The sequence below is a fragment of the Rhopilema esculentum genome, chromosome 2 (genome assembly GCF_057945365.1).
Source record: "Rhopilema esculentum isolate cy_ngs chromosome 2, ASM5794536v1, whole genome shotgun sequence".
NCBI lineage: Eukaryota > Metazoa > Cnidaria > Scyphozoa > Rhizostomeae > Rhizostomatidae > Rhopilema > Rhopilema esculentum.
The window spans coordinates 3,874,265-3,898,150 of NC_142816.1; the positions used below are offsets into that span (position 1 = coordinate 3,874,265).

General features: G+C 37.0%; 1 protein-coding gene across 2 annotated transcripts in view; it reads right to left on the bottom strand.

Annotated features, from left to right (window-relative positions):
* Positions 1-1,989: 1,989 nt before the first annotated feature.
* LOC135695529 (uncharacterized) overlaps positions 1,990-23,886 on the bottom strand; it is a 34,112-nt gene continuing 12,215 nt past the window's right edge. Inside the window, exons 1-4 of one of the 2 annotated variants that reach the window (XM_065214646.2) lie at positions 20,338-22,149; positions 9,457-9,860; positions 8,396-8,608; positions 1,990-7,516 (exon numbers count right to left, since the gene is read on the bottom strand). In XM_065214646.2, the coding sequence (XP_065070718.2) occupies positions 4,721-7,516; positions 8,396-8,608; positions 9,457-9,860; positions 20,338-20,497 (3,573 nt within the window). In that variant the 5' untranslated portion in view covers positions 20,498-22,149 and the 3' untranslated portion in view covers positions 1,990-4,720. Of the gene's footprint in view, positions 7,517-8,395; positions 8,609-9,456; positions 9,861-20,337; positions 22,150-23,886 lie in introns of those variants that run through there. The other variant, XM_065214647.2, reaches the window with a different exon arrangement.

Sequence of the window (23,886 nt, forward strand, 5' to 3'; positions counted from 1 at the left end):
AAAATAAGTAGCCTTTGAGTTAGCTTTCGCTTCAACAGGGTTTATTTGTGTTTATCTTGAACAGAGTACCGCAATGCTGACGTAACAGAAGTATATTTTTAGAATTTTCCAATTTTTCCAAAAGAACATCATGAAATATCTCTAAATATGTAAAATCAGTTAAAGGCATTGCGAATTGGCTGAGATATGGCCACATGAGCACCGGCGCTTTCCCCATTAAACCTCTGTAATTTGGTCTTGGCTCATAACTTTTTTAACTAGGGCAGAATAACAGTAATCTGTTAGCAAACTTGGAATTTTTCATTGGCCATGATTCGCCGCATTTTGAACATGTTTAACTGATTTTGAATAATGGGAGGTATTTTATGCCGTTCTTTCCGATAATATGGTCAAATTTAAGAAAACTCTAAAGAAGATTTTTTTGATGACGTCACACCTCGCTCTAATGGTCCGCGAGATACCTCGTGAAGTTAATTGAAATTTTAAGAATTACAATGCTTAGACAGTACAATAACAAAACTAAAAAAATGAATCAATCATACAGAAATACCTAAGTTAATATAATTCATAAAATACTATCACTAATTGCTTGGGACACTTAGAAAGACTTAAAAGTGAACTATCAAGCTAAGTGCTCCAATTCAAGTAAACAAACTAATTTCAATTCAATTCAACTAAATTGAGGTAATTCAGTTAGTTCAAGTAGCCTCCTTTGCAATTCCTTACCCCCGTACCATATCCTTTGAATCTCTGAAGCTCTGGTACCCAGGGTAATATGAATATAGCGTAGGTACTTGTTTTGTAAGATGATGTATGGCTGCTTGAACTGCAACTGCAAAATACCTGTCTTGATTCAATTAAGATTTCTATATATCTGTAGCCAATGGGGTTGGAGGGGGAGTGACACCCCCAAAATTCCTCATTTGTTGGTCAGTAAATCTTCAGGTGGTCTACAAATTTCTTAGTTTGCCTGTAAAATTGTCTATTGGTAGGTGAAATTGCACCAAAATTTTTCCTCACCTACGAATTGTCTAATGTTGACGAACCCCCCCCCCCCCCCCCACCCCCTTGTCTTGATGGTCAAGTTACACCACGTGCTGCCAATCTTAGCAAATCGTCGTACCAACTGCTTATCGATTGTAGAATTTTAAAAATCGAGCAGACAATTTTGTCAGTGAATGAAAGGCATACACCTGTCCATCAATCTTTTTTCGTTTCAAATGAACCAGCTGGCGAATTGTGTTTACGTCTGAAGTAAGCTTTTTTTCTTGCTTTCAAACCTGCAAAACTGGATATCAGAATCTTCAATAGCTGCTTGTTGTTACAAATCGCAAGAATAAGTCCTATATCTTCGGGTACCTCGCGGGCCAATTCAAGATGGACACAAACAAATCCAGCTGAAGCGACAGCTCACTAAAAGGCTACTCATTTTTTACAATGAAAAATTCAACGAGAAATTAGAATATGATTCGTGAATTTTCGGTATCCCTAAGAATTTCTTATTTTTTTATGGAATAATCTTAGATGATAATAAACAACAACTTCAATAAATAGAAAAAGTGGAATTGAGATGCTGAGCAATAAATGAATCAACTGAAAGACTCTTCCAGCTGTATCAAACAGTAAATAGAAAGGCCATTAAGCAAGTGACTTAAAACCTTCACCGCGCTTCCCCTAGCACTCTGAAAGCTCCGTTTTCACAAGATTTTAAATTGTTTGTTTGCATTGCTTTGGAATATATTGTTTGAAGTATCAAATTATAATCAAACCCAGGCTAGAACACTAATACACTCTTATTTTTATAAGAACAATTTTATAAGAACACGAGCCTCAAAATTGGTCAGAAGTTAAAAACGAATTAAGAACAAGCTGAGGCTGAGCTTCTGCAAAATGCAATTTTGAACAACGTTTTTTCTCAAAAACAAGGATTTTTAGCCATTATGGGTGCTTTTCGTCGAATATTCAAATTTTTGGCAAATGAAGGTTGTCTCACTCACTTTGTTGGCAAATGAGGCCTGAACACCTCCTTAGAGCGAAAAAGCTAGCAATAGCACTGCTTACACCCTATTAATTTAAGAACAAATTAAGAACAATCCAGCTTCAGATTCTCGAAAAAATTAAGAGCAGCCAGCCTGAACTTAAATTTACTGGTTCTTATAAAAAAAAGAGTGTAGCTTCTTTGACTTATAAAAATCTTTTCTTCTCAGTTGAACCATATATAGAGCAATTTTCAATGCATTTATATGGGTACACCGCCCTTCCCCTCCTCTCTATGGACGTGTAGAACCGTACCAGCTTGGCCAAAGTAAATTTTCATATTTTTGTGGCCGTGTAATGGACTCTAGAAGACAAACTTTGTATTTTTTGGATTTCTGCAAAATTAACAGGGCTAGAAATCTCCAATTAAATTTCTCTACATCAAAATGATAGAAGAATAAATCTGCAGTTGAAGAAGAGATATCCCTTTAAAGATGTTTTCCCACGTTATGTCCTTCTTACTTTTAAAGTTTTTTTGGTGGTACAAAATATTAAGAATTAAAAAGTTTTGAAACGTACTGAGCTTTTCAACCATTATGAAACGTACTGAAGCTTTTCGTCTGTCAGAACATAAATCGGAAACTCTACACTATATATAGCCAGTAATGTGGATCAAAATAATAGGCCAAACAGAAACGCGAGCACATGACTGTAAGGTTGCTAAATCAAGGCCGCTTGCCTACTGAAAATATTGCCAATATGGAATACTGTAGTGATTTTAATATTGTAAATTAGGCCATATTCCTACTTCATGCCATCACCATGACATCCACCTACGTCATTCACAGCGTCACCTAGCACATGACATTCCCTTCACCATTGTACACACGTTCACACATCTATGTCATGCTGATTTCTTCCCAAGTCTAGATCTTTCCTTCTCCATTGCATCATCATTACATCATCACAACACATAATTATTCAGCACATTTATTTTATATATAAATATGTTAATTTGTATGTAATTCAGTCAGTTCAGTTCAGTTCACATCAGAGTTACACAGGAAACACACTGTCTCTCTCACTGGCTCCGTGTTCTCTGCACGTTAAATAAGATTCGTCGAAGTAGCATCAACGGTGGAAAGTTACAGCAGACAAAATAGGAACCAAGGCAATTCATGCTACATAGTATCGTTCCTATAGTACTAGGGTGAATACGAACTCCTTCTGTCTACATGATAGCGATTTTTTCAGTTTCTGTCGATGGATAACCATTTTTTTGCTTCAGCAAAAAAAACCATCTTGCTCTGCTCCTTCCGCGTGTATCCAACCCAGGAGACAAACCGAGCCGCTGAAAAGGGGAGGAGGGGAAGGGGACAAATTGCCCCAGGACCTCTAGGTCTAGGGGCCACATGAAGTAATGAATTCCATTTTAGAATTGAATTAACTAAAAGAAGCAAAACCATGCCTGATAATATCAAAACTTTTTGAACAGATGAACGAATTGAAGCTAATCTAAAGAGCGTGGTCGCAAAAATTTTCTGCACACTTCGCTCGCAGGGGTCTCGTTGTCGACTTTTGCCTTCGGTATCGAAAACCCCTCAGCGGCCCTGGAGACCAATAACTTCTTTAATATCAAGAGCTTGCAAATATGATTCTCAAACAAACAGAAAGGTCTGAAAACATCGAGTATAAGCAGCTTAAAAAAATATACATTTTTCCACCACCTAAGTTTTAATTTTCATGTCATCTTATTTAATTTGATTTTACCTAAGTGTTAAAAAGTATAAAGATATTACTAATTTAACCCCCGCAAGAAAATCTAGTAAACCCAAGTATACATCTTTGTTACTTGAGAAATTATTTTACAATAATTCTTTAAATAATTTGATTTCAGATAGAATTTTAAAAATGTTAACAATTGTATTGTAACTTAAGATACATACGTCGTTTGTATACGTTAAAATGCATTAAACATTGTTTAAAGGAAAGCTTTAAAAAACAATTTGTGAATGCAGATATCAAAGTGGAAATGCCAATTTTTTTGTCATGACGTCATTCTGCAAACTCTATCAACATCAAGAAAATGCAACACCATATATGCCGTTGGTCCGACAAATAATACCTTATTTTGAAGAAATAATAAATATTTTCAATCCGGGTTCCTAACTTTAAATTGTTTTCATTGACTTTAAAAGTCTTATTTTGATATCTTGCTGAATTTAGTCCAGAAACAGCAGCTGAACATCACAATGCAAACTTCCATTTCTTATTGCTTCCTTTTTGTTTCGATTCTCCACCTTGTAATTTGCAAGGTTGTGCGTACCAGACGTCGACTTTTAAACACTGTACATGTCTCATTTATAGATAAATACTTGACACTATCTGCTCTCAAAAACATTGCGAATATTCCCATACAAAAATGAAAACCGATATTGTAAGAACCTATAAAAACGGTTAACATTTACATGGATCTTTAGGTTTATAATGAAATTCTAATATCTCAGCTCCTTTCTTAGGTGCTAAGATTACAACTGCGAAATAATTAATAAAAACACAATAAGAAGCGAAATTGTTTGTCTTTTATATACAAGCGCTCGCGATGTTGTTCTTTTTGTTTTAAGGTTTTTTCGTGCATTTGGCCGAAAGCCATTCCTATGCATCTACAGGTTTCCGTAATGGATCACCAATGCATTCCACGGAGAAGAGGTTTCGTTCAAATAGCTTAAACAAAGCAGTATCCTCACTGTACAGTAGTATGCACTTTTTCATTATTAGCCTCCTTATCGTTGTATCCTCCTTCTGGCAGTTCGTCTAATTGTAAGTCAAGTGTGCAGGTTTCTTGATTTTGAGACATGGACATACTATGGACCCCTGAGTCGTGCACGTGACCAAGCCTTGACGCCCATGGACTTCTAGCCGAAAACCCATACCGTCTTGGGACAAGAGGCGACTTGTCGAAAGACTTCGAGACGAGATCGATAGATTTAGATAGAAGATGTGGCGCGCTTTTTTGTTGTGATATAGTCAACTCGACATCATTTGATTGAGCGCGATGTCTTATATCTTCCGATATTTGTAACTCTTGCCTGTTGTTATCAGCTGATTTGCATCTTCGACCTGAAAAACACACAGCTGGTCGAATGACTTCTTTACCTTGTTGATACTCCCTCTCTTCAGCACTTGCATTCCTGCTTTCAACAAACGCCTCTTTTCTGCACGTAATAGTATACTGAAACTTTCCCAAGCCTGGCGAGCTAGGAGATGTCGAAACACTTATAACATTTCGTCCTTCGCTTTCCGATTTCTCCTTTCGATTAGTTCTTATGTCATCCAAAGATTTTGTTTTTAAGTTTTTATTATCATTAATCGGTTGAAGAGTTAGGTTTGGTGATGATCGATCAAAGACCTCTAATGATTTGTAAGACATTTGGTCTTGACTTGATTTCTGTTTTAAGCTGTCCTTTATTTCGTTGACATCGATACTTGGTGCTCCGCTTATGGCTTCACCACTGCCAGCGAGGCTAGCCGACATGGGCGTGACGGTGCAACTAAAACCCTCAACACCCTTCTCTTGTTTTTGTCTGTTTCGTCGTTTGAATATCAACCCATTCATAACGGATTCAAGTTTTGGCACGTTCTCCTCGTTTCCATCATGATGCTCCGATGGTTGATCGGTTTCTTGTGAGCTCATCGACTCAAGTGTCGCGTTGGTTGCTTTCTGTCTAACGAGAGGTGAGGACGACCGGCTTGAGTAGGCACTTCGAACCGAATCATTCGAGACACTAGTTGTCCTGGCGGCCGGTTTCGGTGAACGTTCCGGCGGTGATTCCTCTGGCATCATCGTCTCAAGACGTCGAGAAACTTCAAATAATGTTTTGCTAACGCCCGGCGAAGGTGCAACAAGGCAGCTGCGCTCGTCGCGACTCTCTGCTACTGACATGTTGCTAAACACACGAGAATCCCTGCGACTTGACATCTGAGAATCACTGCTGTCCAGAAAAGAGCGCGTCGAGGTCTTACGCGTCCTCGTGGCAGTAGACGCTTTCCTTCGAGGCGGTCCCCTTGACTGGTATCCCAGAATGCAAATGCCATTGCGTCGTCCCATGCGTCCGCGGGGGCTGGCTAGTTTGGAAGACGAGCTGCTGAAGCTGCAAGGCGTGCTGGGAGTTGTCATAATGTCACTGATACAGGTGCTTAGGGTCGACTTGTCAGGACTGCACAAGAATAAGGGTGATTGCAAGGGAGAAAGATCCTGTCTCGATGGACACGTGCTTGATTTTGGGGTGTAAAGGTCTTGGGAGAATGTTGACGACTCTGCGCATGGAGACAATGGGAATGGAGAGCCTACAGAGCTTTGGATCTGGCTGTTGGTTCTACTTGGCGTGCTGGGTGGGCTCACATTAATGCTAGGGCTTTCGTAGTTTGGTGACAGACGTATAACTGGAAGCTGTGAGGGCAACCCTCGGGTAGGACTTGAGTGCTTTGATGCCCCGTTCTCCTCTGTTAGATGGTTGCTTACCCGTCGTGATGATGGTGGGGTCTTGACACTGGCGCGAGAATTGAGAGAAGAATTTATGCTAGGGCACGGGGAGGCACGAGAAATTGCTTGCTTAAACCCAATCTCCTTCCCTCTGTTCCACACAGCATTGGCCCCACTGATTGCAGCAAACTGTCTGATGGTAGGGGTCGGACTGGCTAGTGGGGTGCGTCTTGGTGAGTGCAAAATGGCTGTGAAGTCTGATTGCTCGGAACGCTGTTTCTGCAACAGACGATTTGGCATCCAAGGATCTGTCATACGTAGCGCGTTTGCCGCGCCGAACAGCAACGGCTTCTTCCGCTTGTTTGAAACTCGCAGTCTCGCTTGGGCATGAGAATAGTATAGACTGAAGTTGTTTACAATTACAGGAATGGGCAGTGCAATAACTAATACTCCGCAGAGGGCACACATTATCCCTACACATTTGCCAGGCGCGGTCTTAGGCACGATGTCACCGTATCCAATTGTCGTCATAGTAACAACGCTCCACCAAAAGGAGCCTGGGATAGAGTCGAACTTATCAGCTTGGCGGTCTTTCTCAGCATAATAGATTAGGCTGGAGAAAATTACGACAGCGATGGATAGAAAGAAAACAAGCAGAAATAACTCACGGCAGCTGGACTTCAGTGTGTGGCCTAAGATTTGTAGGCCGTATGAGTGCCGCGATAGCTTGAAAATACGAAACAATCGCGTGATTCGAACTACACGTAACACAACTATAGTCCTCATGTTATTTTTACGAAGCATAAGTTCTAGAAAGAATGGGAAAATGGCGCAAAAATCGATCCAGTTCATTAGGCTTTTGAAAAATGCAACTTTATCAGCAGAGAATATCAAGCGGCTGACGAACTCAAGAGTGAACCAGGTGACGCAAATGATTTCAAGGTATTCAAGAAACTGATATTGAATACTGCCCTTATTCTTGAAGAACTCTAATGTTTCTAAACAGAACGTCGTGACTGAAATCGCGATGAGGCTCATGGAGATTAGACCAATCACCTGTGGAGGAGCAATAGATATCTCATTAGTTATATACTATAGTTACAAAGATTATGTCAATCATATCGGATGATATCATATCTGAACAATTTTTTTTGCAGTACAGAATTTGAAAATGGCTTTGAAAAAAGCAAACATTTTACGACATACTAAAAGCTTTTTCGTCTGACACTCATCAGAGCATAAAACGTCAGAATAGGTTCCGAAAGAACACGATGGAAAATATATACCCAGTTGTGGGTCGAAATAGGCCAATCAGAAAAACGCAAGCACAAGACCGGTATAGTTGACCAATCAATTTTCCATCGTGTTCTTTCGGAACCTTATTCTGACGTTTTATGCTCTGAGGGGTGTCAGACGAAAAAGCTTTTAGTATGTTGTGAAATGTTTGCTTTTTTCAAAGCCGATATCATATCTGTAAATCATTCATATAGTAATGATATTTTGCTGTGTTCTCCGTTGTTCTCTTCAGCAGTGCAGCTAAAGCAAAATACAATAAAACCACTCTTGGATACAGCCTTTCTTCTATGCCTTTGAGGGAATCTCTTACAAGCATTCTTGGTATATGTGGCAAGCGAAATTTAACAAATGTGCGAAAGAAATTTGAAAAATCATTATCCAAAAGGAGCCTGGATATTTTTATCTCGAAAGATGCAAGAAAAGGGGAAAAATAACAATATAAAAGCCAGGGAAATTAAAAGTTGAATAGATAGTTGGATTTCGTGGCAGCAATCCAACGGACCGACCCCCTGTGTTCTCGTTGCTCAAGCCTCCTCGATTGTCACAAAACCCGTCATTATGGTTCTACATTTTTAACTTTACAATACGACTATTGAAAACAACTGAAAATAAAAGACAAAAAATCATTGTAAATCCAACCTGGGCTGCTTTAGACGAATTCGGTTCTTCCAATGTTGACCAGACCTTTGGCTGCCAGTAGGTCCACTTTCTCATGATGCTATTCAAAGTGCTTCTTCGTTCCAAATGCCTGCTATCCTGTTCCCCAAGCTGTCCCTGGTTTTCTACATCGGATGGTTGAACAGAATTTCTTTCATCATCTCCGTCAAGTGAGTCAAACGATTGAAGATTTACCTTTAGGAAAAACGGATGTCAAGATTCAAAAATTTGTATTTTGCTACAGCTAGATTCTGAAGGAAGTTTTAAAGCCACTGAAAAGCTGTGCTTATTTAACAATGTCCTGGTCCTTCCTCTCGATTCAGGGACGGAGTTTGATGACAAGGGTTAGGGGTGTGCTAGATAATGATAACATTTTATTGCTACACCTTTTGATGTCTAGGAAATGATGGAAACGCCCATTTTTGCAATTACAATAGAGAAAGACTCAAATAAAGTAAAATAATGGCATTATTCAATAACTACATCTTGTCGATGTACGTACTCGAAGAATTCTTCTACTGTTAATGATTAATTTTACTATCAGGCCAGTTTCAGTACATGCAAGGTCCGAGATACAGTGCCTGGGGGGCCTGGAGGGCCAGGGGGTCTCCTTAACAAATGACCATTGTTACACTCATTTACCAAGTGGCGGATTTAAGGGGGGCAACTAGGGGTAGTTGCCCCTCCCTCGACGAGTTGAAGCAAGTCTGGCACCTTTTTTGGAAATTATGCGCCCCTTTTGAAGAATGAGAATCAGGTGAAAAAGTTTCTGAGACCAATAGGTTAATTTGCTTCAAGGATTACCTCAAAGTTATGTTGTTTATTCTGAAAAGGTATCTGAAATTTTTGCATACAGCGTACTCTCGTAAACAATTTTTTGAAAATTTTTCAGCGCCTCCACTACCAACTGCCCCCCCCCCCTTCAAATTTGCTCTGGATCCGCCCCTACATTTACCAGGGCTGTCTTCCAACAATAAAAAGTTGTATCTCGGTCTTTGATGACATTTACCGATATTTCACAGTAAAAGTTTAAACCACGTTACCTCTGCATCCCTATGTTTTTGGTAATTCATCCAACAACAAGGCTCTATAACAGCCTCATCGATGCCCCAAAACAGAAGCTCTTCTTCAAAAAGAGGCCCGCACACATCAGCCGGACAGTGAAGCTTTCCGGTCCGGTAATAGTCCAAAATATATGAAAATAGCCCTGGATGTCTATCAAAGAAATACTCTTGTCTGTCTGGATCATACTCTGGCGACATTGTGTGTTTTTCCGTTATCCAGTAAAGCCTTGTATCCGGAACAGAATGCAATGTACCGATGTAGGTTTCATGTCTTGTACCGCCAACGTTAATAACGATCCGCTCTCCTTTATTCGTTGGGGAGAACGGTTCGAAAGAGGTTTCGGACATTCCTTCATTTCCTCCGGATCCATCAAAGCCACACGCTGGTAGATAAATTTATACAGTTAACGTTTATTATCAGAATAAAGAATAAAATAACACATCTGTATTTGAATTTCAAGGAAAACATTTAGGCATAAAGCAAGGTATAATCTAGAAAACTTTTCAAGTCTGTTGTTAAAAAGCTATTATTTTTAAAACTGCTACACTTGATCAAATTCCATGCGCTTTCTACTTATTTGGGAAATAGAACTCGAAACAATGCCCCTGTATTTTGTTCGTATAGCTTCTCGCTTCAAACGAATTAATTACATTCTTTTTTATAAGAACACAGGCTTCAAAATTGAATACATCAATAACAAGCTGAGGCTGAACTACTGCAACATGTAATTTTGAACAATGTTGTATAACCTCCTTAAAAATTCCACCTAAGAAATGAGGAGTTTTTTGCCATCTAAGGGTGCTTTTTTGGTGATTTCAGTGAATTTGGCAAAAATAGGATGTCTTGCCCACATTTTTGGCAAACGAGGCTTGAAGACAGCCCTCCCCCTAGAGCTAACTAGCTAGTACACTGCTTATACCCAAATAGTTTAAGAACAAATAAAAAAAAATCCAGCCTCAAATTTTCGAAAAAAATTAAAAACAGCCAGCTTGAACTTCAACTAACTGGTTCTTCTAGATAAGAGGGAGAAAACTAGCTGGAGCCAGCAATGTGTAGGGACAAGAGAAACAACACAACTACAAATGCTCTTTAAGAACATAGATAGGAGGCAAAGGGTTAGGCAACCATTTTGGAGAGTGGGCCAGATGAGCAGGATGACTTTGTGACAAAGGATTGTGAAAAAATCTTTCCATGATTTCCAGATTTGACAAAGATAATCTCATTTTGTATCGATAGTTTGATTCAATATTTGCTTCCACTCGGAGAATCATCCTAGCCAACCAAAAAAAATTGTAATATATTTTCATCATCTCGCAGAGCTCAAAATTTCTCTTCCCAGACTGAATTCTGGCCCGCGGGCCGTGGATTGCTCACGCCTGCCTAACAGGTTCTTTCGGGCTATTTTTTAGAATTTAGGTCGGAATTCTAAAAACTTAAAATAATTTTTTTAACGTCACTTTGTCTCTTTTACATGCCATGGAGTGGCAATCAAAACAATGAAATCATGGCCTTCAGAACCCTAACTAGCGCAGATTGTAAGAGTAAAAGAAGAATGGACGATTTTTGCGTTATCAGAAAGGAAGAGATATTGATAAAATCTTGATAAAATGATTTTGACATTATTAAACAAGTGTATTTTTTGCGTAGTAGTAAGGACAGGCCTCACTAAGAGTTTTGTTTAACACAAAGAAAATTGAGTTTTGCACTGGAACCATGTCAATAAACCGCTTTCTTGTGGCCTAAACTCTTGCGTTGCTCATCAAGAGACATGTCTTTTATTTTAAATATTCAGATTTCTGTAATAAATATTCAAGAAAATATCAAGTGTATAAGCTATTCAAAGAGCGTTGTCAAGTAATCTGAAAAATATATGCGATCTTAGCGAATTTAACAGATACAGAAGAAACTTGATCAGAGCGTGCTAAGTCTCCGCAGATGCCGTTAATAGCGATATTATCGCAGCTCTGCTTTAGACAAACGCTGTCATATTGGTAGAACACAAAAATACTACTGCAGTGCTAATCTTAATGTTTTGAAAGATCGGAATCCATTAAAAGTAACAAACATCATCTCCTTCTCATTCAATTGATATTTTTATTGCCTTCCCACTCGCATCTGATTCAATGTTCTAAAACATGTGTTTAAAGCTAAAAAAGGAAACGATTCAATGTTTAAAACATACGCTTCTAAAGCTGGAGCATTCTACACTTATGGAACTGTTTTGTTATGGATTTTTCTATTTCAGGGGGAAAGCCAAGAAAAAACTTGGCCATACCAGTGCAAAAACATGAAGAAGGGAAAATAGAGGGCTCTGGTGGGATACAAGGAAAAATGTTTTAGAGTCGCAGCTGCAAGTGTTTAAAAAATAATTTTCCAAATTTATTTAAACAAAGTAGGCAAGGTAACATCTCCCACCGCCTACCTCCCCCCCCTCCCCCCCGCCGGCCTCTGCGCCCCTTGTCATAGGAGAGAGAAAGATTTATGCTTGACTACGTAAAATTCGAAAAAAGATTTGAAGAAGCTTGTATAATATTTTCAACGTATTCTACATATTTGTAAAATCTGAGTTTTCGAAGATTTTTTTTGAAGAGGTAATAACACGGAACTGTAAGAAAGAATGAATAAAAAAGTAGTCAGTATGAATAAATGTAGTTTTGCTTCATAAAAGTAGTTTCAGGAAAAATGTTATTTCGATGTTTCAGCAAAGTTTGCCTTCTCGCATCCACAACATGACCCCTAAATGTTTTCAGGGCTCCTAGCGTAAGAGAGGCCTCAAAATTTCTGAAATGGCAAGATTTTTCCGGAAAGAAGTTATGACATATGATAAAAATCAAATTTTTGGATAGATATATTGTAGTTCAGGCCCGTCTGCAGCCATATCTATTATTAAATTATCAGGTAAAGGCGCCCGTGTAGCGCCGCCATTATATCCTGTTCCCAGGGCCCCAAAATTCTCAACGCGGCCCTGCGTATGACTCGAAATACTAGTAGAAGGGGAAAGCACTAAAGAAAAACCAAAGATGGGGGTCTGCAGAATCTAGCAAAATAAATGCTTTGTGCTTTATGCATAACAGTATTTACAAACGAAGAGCTATACACCTGTCACCTTGAGAAAATCCAAAACAATATAAACGAAATTGAGTTACGTAGAGCCTGTTAGAACATTGGTAATCCCATTATTTTCTTGAGCACAGAACAAGCTTTTTACGGGTGTGTTGTCAATCATTAATGGTGTATGAAATATAGATTAGAAAAAAGCCACAGTAGTGAAATTTCAAATTGAGCTCATCTAAACTCATGTTGAGCTGACAAAAGGCACAAGAAACTAGATGAAAATCGTTTTTAAATCGAACTTCTTTCGTAGTTCTTGTCGAAATTCTGAGAAAAACATCTAGCTGCTCAAATCCATTGTTGCTGCTGGAGTGTTTCAAAGCATAGATTCCAAATCTTTGATTGGCTGAGCGATCTAAATTCTCCATAACACATTGACCAATCAGAATTCAAGAGTATGACAACAAGCATGCCTTGCAGCTAGTTTTGCAGCTAAATTATGTGTGAATCAATAACCTGATGTTGTTTTGCTAAATCTCGTTTACATACAGTCTCGGTTTAATTTTTTTGATTTCAAGAGGTTGTTGTGAATTTCCTTCCTGATTTCTGATTACATATTCTGAAATTCACACAGTTACGACACCCACTGGAAACTGCTTTGCGCAGTGGTTGGAATCATGCCTTTGGGTTAAAGTGTCGCAGCTGCGCAGCCTGACAACGCCCACCTAATGACAATGCTTGCCATTTAACAAGGGCTTGCCCTTTGTGGACATGTCGGTCAGCTTACACATTCAGTGAAACAATAAACAAAATATGTCGGTCTAATTCTCAAAAAATTGCACTTTGCTACGAAAAGTTTGTTATGAGCAGAAAGTCCTTTAAAATTCTTAAGTCTCAAGACACTGGGACACTATGCTGTGTATATGAAAGAATGACTGCAGCAGTATTGTTATACACGAAAGATGATCGTGGTAAGACAATTGAAGTCGTTTTTTGGTTGGTTATCAACCTTCTGTGAAATGCTGAAAATTCAGGTGACAGTAAAGAGAAACCTAATGGTGATGAGTTATGAGTTTAAAGTTGTAATCAGTCTCCAGAAGAACTGTATGTAGAAAATATTATGACGAGGCGTGGCTCCAACAGAAACTATAACATAGCCAATATAAAACACGATTTTTAAGAAGTGATGAAGGCGCATGGCAAGGATTCAACAATCTGGATTTTTGAACCATATAAATATCTAACAGGCCTCCTTATTTCGTTTAAGAATATAATAACAGCTGTTAATTGCAAATGAGAAATCCGATATTTTTGCACGCTTAATCGATAAATCACTGCTGGTATGAACTTTTTTCACATTGAACTTCGCAATCATAATCTAGAACTAGCTTCATTTTTAATGGTCATTAGCGGAAATTTAAGGTTTATTCGGGGCTAGATTTTCGAAAGAGACATACAGACAGTGGCGTAACGGACTAAAGTTACCTTTACTTCAGAAGTAAAGGTCCCCAACCTTAAGGGGCCCCAAGCAAAAATGTTTTGTGTTACTTTACTGTGAAACTGGTATTCTGGAGGTGATCAATGAGTTCAAGGGGACCCAAGCCTGCATGATATCACAGTCCAAATGAATGGAAAGTCTGTTGAGAAGCATTTTAAGCTTTGCTTTTACTTTTTACTAATGCTGAATATTTTGGAGACCCCTAACTGAAAAATCCACTGGGGCTCCAGGCTACCTCCACTACGCCATTGCATAGAGGGGCATCAGTCAAGAGAAGAGGGGCATCAGTCATGAGGTTGCAAGGAAAATTCTTGTATTATCAAATAACTGAAACAAAGAATTGTTTTCGTTTGATAAAATGCAATATTTTTCAAACAAATGAGAACGGGTCCCTAGACCCATAATTTCAAGCCATGAATCAAGTGATTCTGTTAAAATAATTTGCTGGTGTTACGTCATACATGACACTCTGTGGGGAGGAGATTTGCAATGAATTTTCTGTCCTACTTCATTGTCGCAAGATATTTGGAATGGGTATCACAAAAATGCCCAGTTTCATGGTATTCTTGAAATTAAGTTCAGCATCTGTTGAAAATAAGCAGCTTCTTATGCGCAAGCAAATCATTTCCAACTATTCTGGCAGGCCTATCCGCACTTGTTCACAAATACATTTGTTGGGTCTAGACCTTTTCATTTTGTGCATTTCAACTCGACAAGTAGCGCAACTATACCCAGCCATAGGGGAAATAGTCTGTTATTAAAACTATATGATGTAATGGAGTACCGTCATAAAAATCTATTTTTTAGAATTTTCCAGTTTTGATCCCATAACAAGAAAGATCATCATGAAATACCTCTAAATGTGCAAAACCAATTAAAGGCATTGCGAATTGGCTGAGATATGGTCTAGAACTTGTATTTTGCAAATAAAGTTTAAACCTTGTATATTTGCGAACAAAGTTTAGACCTTGTATACTTGCAAACAAAATTTAGAACTTGTATATTTGAAAACAAAGTTTAGACCTTGTATTTGCAAACAAAGTTTAGACCTTGTATACTTGCAAACAAAGTTTAGAACTTGTATATTTGAAAACAAAGTTTAGACCTTGTATATTTGCAAACAAAGTTTAGAACTTGTATTTTGCAGATAAAGTTTAAACCTTGTATATCTGCAAACAAACTTTAAACCATGCATATTTGCAAACAAAGTTGAGAACTTTCGGAAAACGCATCTTAATAATGAAATTAATAGCCAGAACGGCGATGAAGAAAAAAGACATCATGTATTCGTCAACTTCTTGTTACATCGTGGACAATTCCAATTAAGACAAATCCATTAAAACATTAAGACAGTTCCAATTTAGGCAATTCCATTACGACAATTCCATTGAATTAAATTAAACGTTTCGACTCTGGCTAGAGTCAACTTCAGTATAATTACAGACGAGAAAAAAATCAGCTTAAATACGAAAGAGCTAAACAAAGGGGATCGTAAAACAAAGGGGATCTGGAGGAGCAATCAGGTAGCAAGAGGTGACACAACAAGAAATAAACAACCTAGAGAAATAAACAAGAAATAAAGGCCAAACAAAGAAAACAATGTGGGAAAAAAAGTCAGCACAAAATCATAGGAATAGAGGACTGTTGGGAATTAAGCGAAGGTCTGTCCCTGTCTTAATGTCTTAATGGATTTGTCTTGGAATTGTCAACGATGTAGCAGGAAGTTGTCGAATACAAGGCGTCTTTTTTCTTCGTCGTCGTACTGGTTATTAGTTTAGAACTTGTATTTTGCAAATAAAGTTTAAACCTTGTATATTTGCAAAAAAGTTTGAGCCTTGTACATTTGCAAACAAAATTTGGATCTTGTTTATTTGCAAACGATGCTTATAACTTTTATATCTGAAATTTCAAGCAACAATTTATAATTAAATGCTGTCCATACATATCTGAAGATACAAAGATATTTATTAAAATATAACGTATTGAAGTACAAAACATACAAAAACAAATGATATAAACATATAAATAAAACGGCTTAAACGATGTGATCTTGCAAATGTCAAGTGCATATATTTCAAGTAAGAAGATTGTGCAAACATTTGATTAAGTTCAAAGCATTTTGAACAAAGAAAAAAGATCCGGAATGTTATATTATTTGAAATCAGAAATTGAATAATAAGTATACAGCTATAATTTATTACAGGAAAAGAAATTAATTTCTACATTAAAAAGCTCTTATCACCCGCTGTTAAAGCTCTTATCACCCCCTGTTAAAGCTCTTATCGCCCCTGTTTAAGGCAGTCTTATCGCCCCTGTTTAAGGCAGTCTTATCGCCCCTGTTTAAGGCAGTCTTATCGCCCCTGTTTAAGGCAGTCTTATCGCCCCTGTTTAAGGCAGTATGCCCCGTCAGTCAACCGTTCAGAGCAAACAAAAGGCTTAGCAACACGTTTATGATCAAGAAAACATTGTGCATTAGCCTTACGTTGCTGATTGGATACGTAACAATAGGTCTATTGTGTAATCCAACCAATGGGAATTTTAGATGGCAATCGAAATGCGTAGGCAGTTTATCATACTAAGCTTAAATCGACTTTCTGTTATTCATCTATTCATTCATATGCATTACCTTGTTGCGTTTATCGCTATGAGGAAAGCTTGGCAGGATCTTGGTATAATAATGTAAGCGGCTCTCGTTTATACGCCACCCTTGATTATAAACCACAGCAAAACGTGCAAAGAAATAATTATAAGCCGCGGCTTGTAATGGAATAAATACGGAAAAACATTCGTATGTCTAAGATCAGACTCTGAAGAAGGACGTTATTGGCATTCACTGCTTAATGGTTTTGGGAAACAAAGATTGTCATAAATCTGATTGAAAAGGCATTTGGTATGAAAATGCCACATTGTACATAAAATATATGAATAAACGATGTTTTTATCAAAGTTTGGACAGATCTCAAAGATTTGGGCGTGAACTTGCTGGAAGTTGCGAAGCATAAGGGGCTTAGATCTCAGCAGATGACACTTGTACCTTGGAAATATTTCCCAACTGCCAATAATGTTGATGATGATGATAACGTCATAGGAAAGATTCAGATAAGTCTAGATGTTGACCACATACATGAAACACTATGAAGGAACTCTTAATGTTCAAAACCTTTCACAAATTATCCGCGTTTTATAAAAAGGTCACTTTTAATTTGGCCTAGTAAGTAATTTTTTGAACCACGACCACATTACAGAGATTTGATAGATGAAAGCTTATAGTGATAGATGACAATAACAATGCAAATATTCTTGAGGTGTAGGCCTCAATGCTAGTACTGGTAGTGTTGCTTATGATAACAGCACACGACGATACAGAAAATGGTAAAGCCAAACAATGATATTAGCAATAGTAATTGATGACAATAACAATGCAAATATTCTTGAGGTGTAGGCCTCAATGCTAGTACTGGTAGTATTGCTCATGATAACAGCACACGACAATACAGAAAGTGGTAACGCCAAACAATGATATTAGCAATAGTAATAGATGACAATAACTATGCAAATATTCTTGAGGTGTAGGCCTCAATGCTAGTACTGGTATTATTGCTCATGATAACAACAAACGGCAATACAGAAAATGGTAAAGCCAAACAATGATATTAGCAATAGTAATAGATGATAGTAACAATGCAAATATTCTTGAGGTGTAGGCCTCAATGCTAGTACTGGTAGTATTGCTCATGATAACAGCACACGACGATACAGAAAATGGTAAAGCCAAACAAAGATATTAGCAATAGTAATAGATGACAATAACAATGCAAATATTCTTGAGGTGTAGGCCTCAATGCTAGTACTGGTAGTATTGCTCATGATAACAACAAACGGCAATACAGAAAATGGTAAAGCCAAACAATGATATCAGCAATAGTAATAGATGATAGCAACAATGCAAATATTCTTGAGGTGTAGGCCTCAATGCTAGTACTGGTATTATTGCTCATGATATCAACAAACGGCAATACAGAAAATGGTAAAGCCAAACAATGATATTAGCAATAGTAATAGATGATAGTAACAATGCAAATATTCTTGAGGTGTAGGCCTCAATGCTAGTACTGGTAGTATTGCTCATGATAACAGCACACGGTAATACAGAAAATAGTAAAGCCAAACAATGATATTAGCAATAGTAATAGATGACAATAACTATGCAAATATTCTTGAGGTGTAGGCCTCAATGCTAGTACTGGTAGTATTGCTCATGATAACAACAAACGGCAATACAGAAAATGGAAAAACCAAATAATGATATTAGCAATAGTAATAGATGACAATAACTATGCAAATATTCTTGAGGTGTAGGCCTCAATGCTAGTACTGGTAGTATTGCTCATGATAACAACAAACGGCAACACAGAAAATGGTAAAGCCAAACAATGATATTAGCAATAGTAATAGATGACAATAACTATGCAAATATTCTTGAGGTGTAGGCCTCAATGCTAGTACTGGTAGTATTGCTCATGATAACAACAAACGGCAATACAGAAAATGGAAAAACCAAACAATGATATTAGCAATAGTAATAGATGACAATAACTATGCAAATATTCTTGAGGTGTAGGCCTCAATGCTAGTACTGGTAGTATTGCTCATGATAACAACAAACGGCAACACAGAAAATGGTAAAGCCAAACAATGATATTAGCAATAGTAATATATGATAGCAACAATGCAAATATTCTTGAGGTGTAGGCCTCAATGCTAGTGCTGGTAGTATTGCTCATGATAACAACACACGACAATACAGAAAATGGTAAAGCCAAGCCAAACAATGATATAAGCAATAGTAATAGATGACAATAACAATGAAAATATGTGTATGTCTCGCTTATTGGATTAGGCATTGCAAGAGTGGTTCTTTTCTACTTATTTTCTTCACAAGGTTACAATTCTTAGGCAAATAAATTCGATGCTCGAAATGTTTAAATAAAGCAAATGGTTTCATTTATGTTTTAAAAGATTGACCTGATAGTGGTAAAATTTGGGTAAGTGCTCAAATTTGCGCTATAAAAACTTTTTGTCTTACATTGACTATAATTTTTTTTTAAAAATTCCTTTTGTAGTTAAACTGGTCAAAAAAGTATAAGCACTGATGGCCTCCGTTTGAAATTAGCTTCATAAATGATTTTGTTTATGTTATACAAATATATAGAATGTACAGAACAATCAAATGGTTTACTTTGTGTGACGGCAAGGCAGAAATATGTAAATGTTTTTAATAGAATAGCTCATGCTTAGAGCAAGTCTTTAATTTTTCGAGACATAAGAAAATATAGGGTGTATAAAAGCACTGATAAATTCGCAAAAGAAATGGAAAATGAATGAATGGGGACGAAGATATAATTATATGAGCAAACACTTTATTATTTTGCACAAACAGCGTCACAAACAAAATTGACAAACTGCTATGCGGACCAGATGCTTTTAGATGGCGCATTGTTCTCAACGCACGCCTAACACGATTAGAGGAGAATCTATGGTCAATTTTTGCTATCCTAAGAAGCTAGAAACAGTTAAAGTTTAAAGTTGTGAAATCTTTCAGCTTTTAATTGAAGTTTGTGGTTTCGAAACACATGGATTAATAAGATCCTCTTGTTGGATGCTCTTTTTCTTTCGTGTTACATAATGTGCTAATTTGATATTGTTCTGATTTCTCGTATTGATACAAACATTCATTGACGCGCATTAAGTCAATGTAGAAAATTGAAAACACGAAAATCTGAATGTTATGTTTACAGTATTCTGTAGCATCAATATTTTAGACAGTCAACTAGTTGAGAAGAAACTGTATAAAATTATTAGAATTGATGAGTTGGTTAACTCCAGGCTTATTTGTCAGATTCGAATTTTTAGATTAATTGTCAAATTGCGCAAGTCTGCTTGAATTTTGAATTAATTTTCTATCCATTAAAATACTAAGTGTAAGAAACTGACCAGCTTTGAACACATGATAGTCAAGTGCCGGCTGGTTCTTCAATTAAAATGGATACTATATTTTCAAGCCAACTCGTAAACATAACAAAAAAGCCACATAAAAGTTTATCAGCCATGTCATGTATCATGAAAAATATCGCGAATGAGCTGATAGCTTATCTGAAAATGTTGCTGTGAAGTGAAAAAATAAGATAACACCAACAAAGTCCACCATAAACAAATATATATGATTGGGTTAAATTGTGATGAGCTATTTGTTTTCAAGGTTGTTTGTTGAAGAGACACACCAGCAGGGGTATAAAAGTTAACAACAAACCTTCTTCGAATGATCTGTTTGCGAATATGGCCTTGGGTGAAGATGATCTCATCTCGACGGCTGCTGTCCCCAATAACCAACATTTAACGCGCTTTCTACCGGCCGCGTAGTGATTTTTTTCAATGCTTCCATCACAGAAATCAAAAGGAACTTGCTGCATTCTATCTTTGTTTTTGTGGCAATGAAGTGGAATAAATACTTGTTCGAGAAAGTAACGCGACACTGAAGGAGTGTTACAATTTGATCAGAAGTACCTGCCCAGTCAGCCAGCATATGCGATGATATGTCGAGAGTACATCGGCAAGTTTTAGCGATTCTTTGAGACGGGGCTCCATACACTTGCAGCTGCTGCGAGGTTTGCCTTCGATTGTGCGTAGAATGAGATCTTTCGGTGTGGGAACAGTCAAGTCAATTAACTACTAACCTGCAAGGCACATAACAGATTTCAAGAAGATAAGTTGTACTCATCTTATGAGTGCTACAGATGAGTGGTACAGCCTCAGGCCATTTCTCTTTTCTCCATTGCTGGCCACAAGCAAGAAATTATCCGTACATCTCTTTATCGTCGTTCTCAGAAGAAAATTTCTCGGTCTCGACAACAGTTGGTTGCCCTGCCAGAAAAACGGGTTTGACATCGCGATATCTAAGTTCACCTCATAAGTAAAGCAGGCATTTGTTTCCCTTAGCGTTTTTGTTGTCATAGGCGCATATGTAACCTCGATAGAGGAAGCAGAAATAAGAAATTCAAGTTTGCTCGGCTAAACTCCTAGTTCGAGACTAAAAATCGATGCCTCAGATGAAATAGTGTCCATAAGCAGATGGCAATGCAATTAAATGCTTTTGATGCCACCCTAACAAACAAATGTATGCATTCTCTGTTCAAAGCTACGGACAAGAAGAGATTTTGCCGCTTTGCATGCCTCAGAATTTTATGTACGCATGCTAGGCCCTCGTGAAAACAGGATATAGGTGCTTTTAGGGTGCATGCTTTATTGAAACAATTATATCGAAAGTGCAGACAGTCCTTCTTTGAGTATGAATCTTTCTATGAAGAAGAATATTGGACTCTTTTTATGAATCTTTCTAATGCTTTTCATCAGCTAAATTTCTTTCACGCAGGCTTAGTGGAGATGCTTTAGAGCTCATATGCAGCTAAATTACCAAAAGAGAGATTGTAAATGGTTTCTTAAGTGTTTGGAGAAAACCAAGAGAAGGGGGATACTACAAGGTTCTGTTTTGACTCCATTTTATGCAACATTGTCATCAATGGAATTTTTCTTGTGAATAACAATAGGTCTAAAGTTATGGAGATGACACGATTATCTTTGAATGCAAATCTGATATAAATATTGTCTAGCATGAAATTTAGGCAAATGCGTGTTCACTTTTGATTAGTTTTTTGACAAAAATGGAAAAACGAACGATGCGATTGTCACTTTTTGCCATCTGGAAACAAATCCCCTTGCATTAGCCTAAACTCTGGCACATCATGTTTAGAACCATCTAATACAGATATGTTTAAACAATTTTTTGGTGGTACAAAACTTGAAAATTGCTTTGAAAAAAGCAAACATTTAGTAAACTAAAGCTTTTTGTCTGACACTCTTTAGAGTTTAAAACGTCAGAACATAGATTGAAAGCTCTAAGGTAGGAAATATATATACCCAGTTGTGGATCGAAATAGGCCAATCAGAAACATGAGCACATGACTGTAAAGGTTGACCAATCAGTGCCGCTTGCCTATTAGAATGTTATCAGTGGAATCCTAAGGTAAAAACGAACTCCTTTTGTCTACACAGTAGCGGTTTTTTCGTGCTTATGTAAATAAATTCCAAAACTGCTAGGTGGAACGTCGATCGGGCTTTACCAATAATCTGACGCTGTGTCAGACGAAAAGCTTTAGTTTACTAAATGTTTGCTTTTTTCAAAGCCATTTACAGATATTTTTCTTGGGGAGTAGCTCTGGATAAAAGTTCCAACTTCAAGCATTATTTGCACTGTTGAAGCTTTATGCAAAAGTCTAGTCAATATTTGTATGCCCTTGTCCGTGGTGTATTGAAGTATTTAAATTTGAAAACGTTAGAGATGATAATGAATGCATTCTACTTGTTTACCCTAATAGGGATATTTCATGATAAAAATTTAAGCAAAAGAGGTAGGACACAGAAATGAGTGTCAACCATTGCATCAAAAGATACTTTGTTAATTAAGCTGTATAGAAATTTAGAGTCAGACAGACTAAGATAGTCATTTGCAAAATGAGACTAAAATTGGATTTGCCAGAGAAATCTAAAAAAGTTTAGTATTATATCAATCCTATATTTATAGCTGATATTTTCAGCAAATTGCAACTGAAGTTTCTCCAACGTATCTAGCTTTTGTTTGTTTCTATATCAAATAACTATTTGCAAACAATCTTTTAGTTGTACAAACTTAAAAATGGATTTGAAAAAAGCAAAAAAGTTTGAGTCATACTAAAATTTTTATCTGACACTTTTCACAGTATAATACGCCAGATCATAGATCGAAAGCTCTACGCTAGGAAATTTCCTATGTTCTGACGTTTTATACTCTGAAGAGTGTCAGACAAAAGCTTTAGTATGACACAAAAAGTTTGCTTTTTTCAAAGCCTTTTTTAAATATGTATTTTGTATTAAAAAGGGATCATGTTGTCATAAAGGGCCTTCTATTTTTCGTTTTAATTTTCGTTGATGGTCAGCCTTAATTAACTTAACTTTAGATTAATCTTAGATAAATAAATAATTAGCATTATTGCAATCAACTCTATTATCAGCAGACACTAAAAACAAATTTCATGATATGACAAATGGCAACTGCTGATTCAGAAGAACTTCTCTACCTTAAGTATGATTTCTGTAAGTGTTTAAAGGGCATGTGTCGTCAACATGATAGGCTAATGTAATATAATTATGTTTTTTGCTTAGTATAAAGTATGGATTTGAGGGTGAATTTCAACAGCAGTAAAAATTCAGGAAGAAGAAATGAAAAGTCACAAATTTATTGAATTTCCATTCCAAACGCTTTAATTTAATTAGCCAATTGCTAATGCGACATATGCCCTTTTAATCTTATTGAAGAGAAGTCGGATTTTCAAAAGAGGTTTTAGATTTTTCGCTTTAACTTTTCGCTGTTGGTTGGCCTTAATTAAATTAACTTTAGGTTAACCTAAGATTAACAAATCATTACTGTTATTGCTATAATTTTTATTATTAGTATGCGGTATAAAAATTTTACTCTAAACCAGCATCAAATTTTTATGTGCTCTTTTAAAATCAAAGCCCTTTGTATTCACCCTATCTGATTCCTCTCTGTACACCCCCTAGAAGACGCAACTTCATAATATTAGGACTGAGAAAACTGGCAGTTAATCTTTTCATTTCTGAGATTTTTGCAACTAGATAATTTTTGCCTAAAAATCAATTTCTTTCGAACCATTTTTTTGAATTTTCATCTTCAATTGCTACCTTTTCCTGTTTTCTTTCGGAGAACTTACCTCCTTCCCAAAAGTTTTCTGTTGCAAATCCGAGG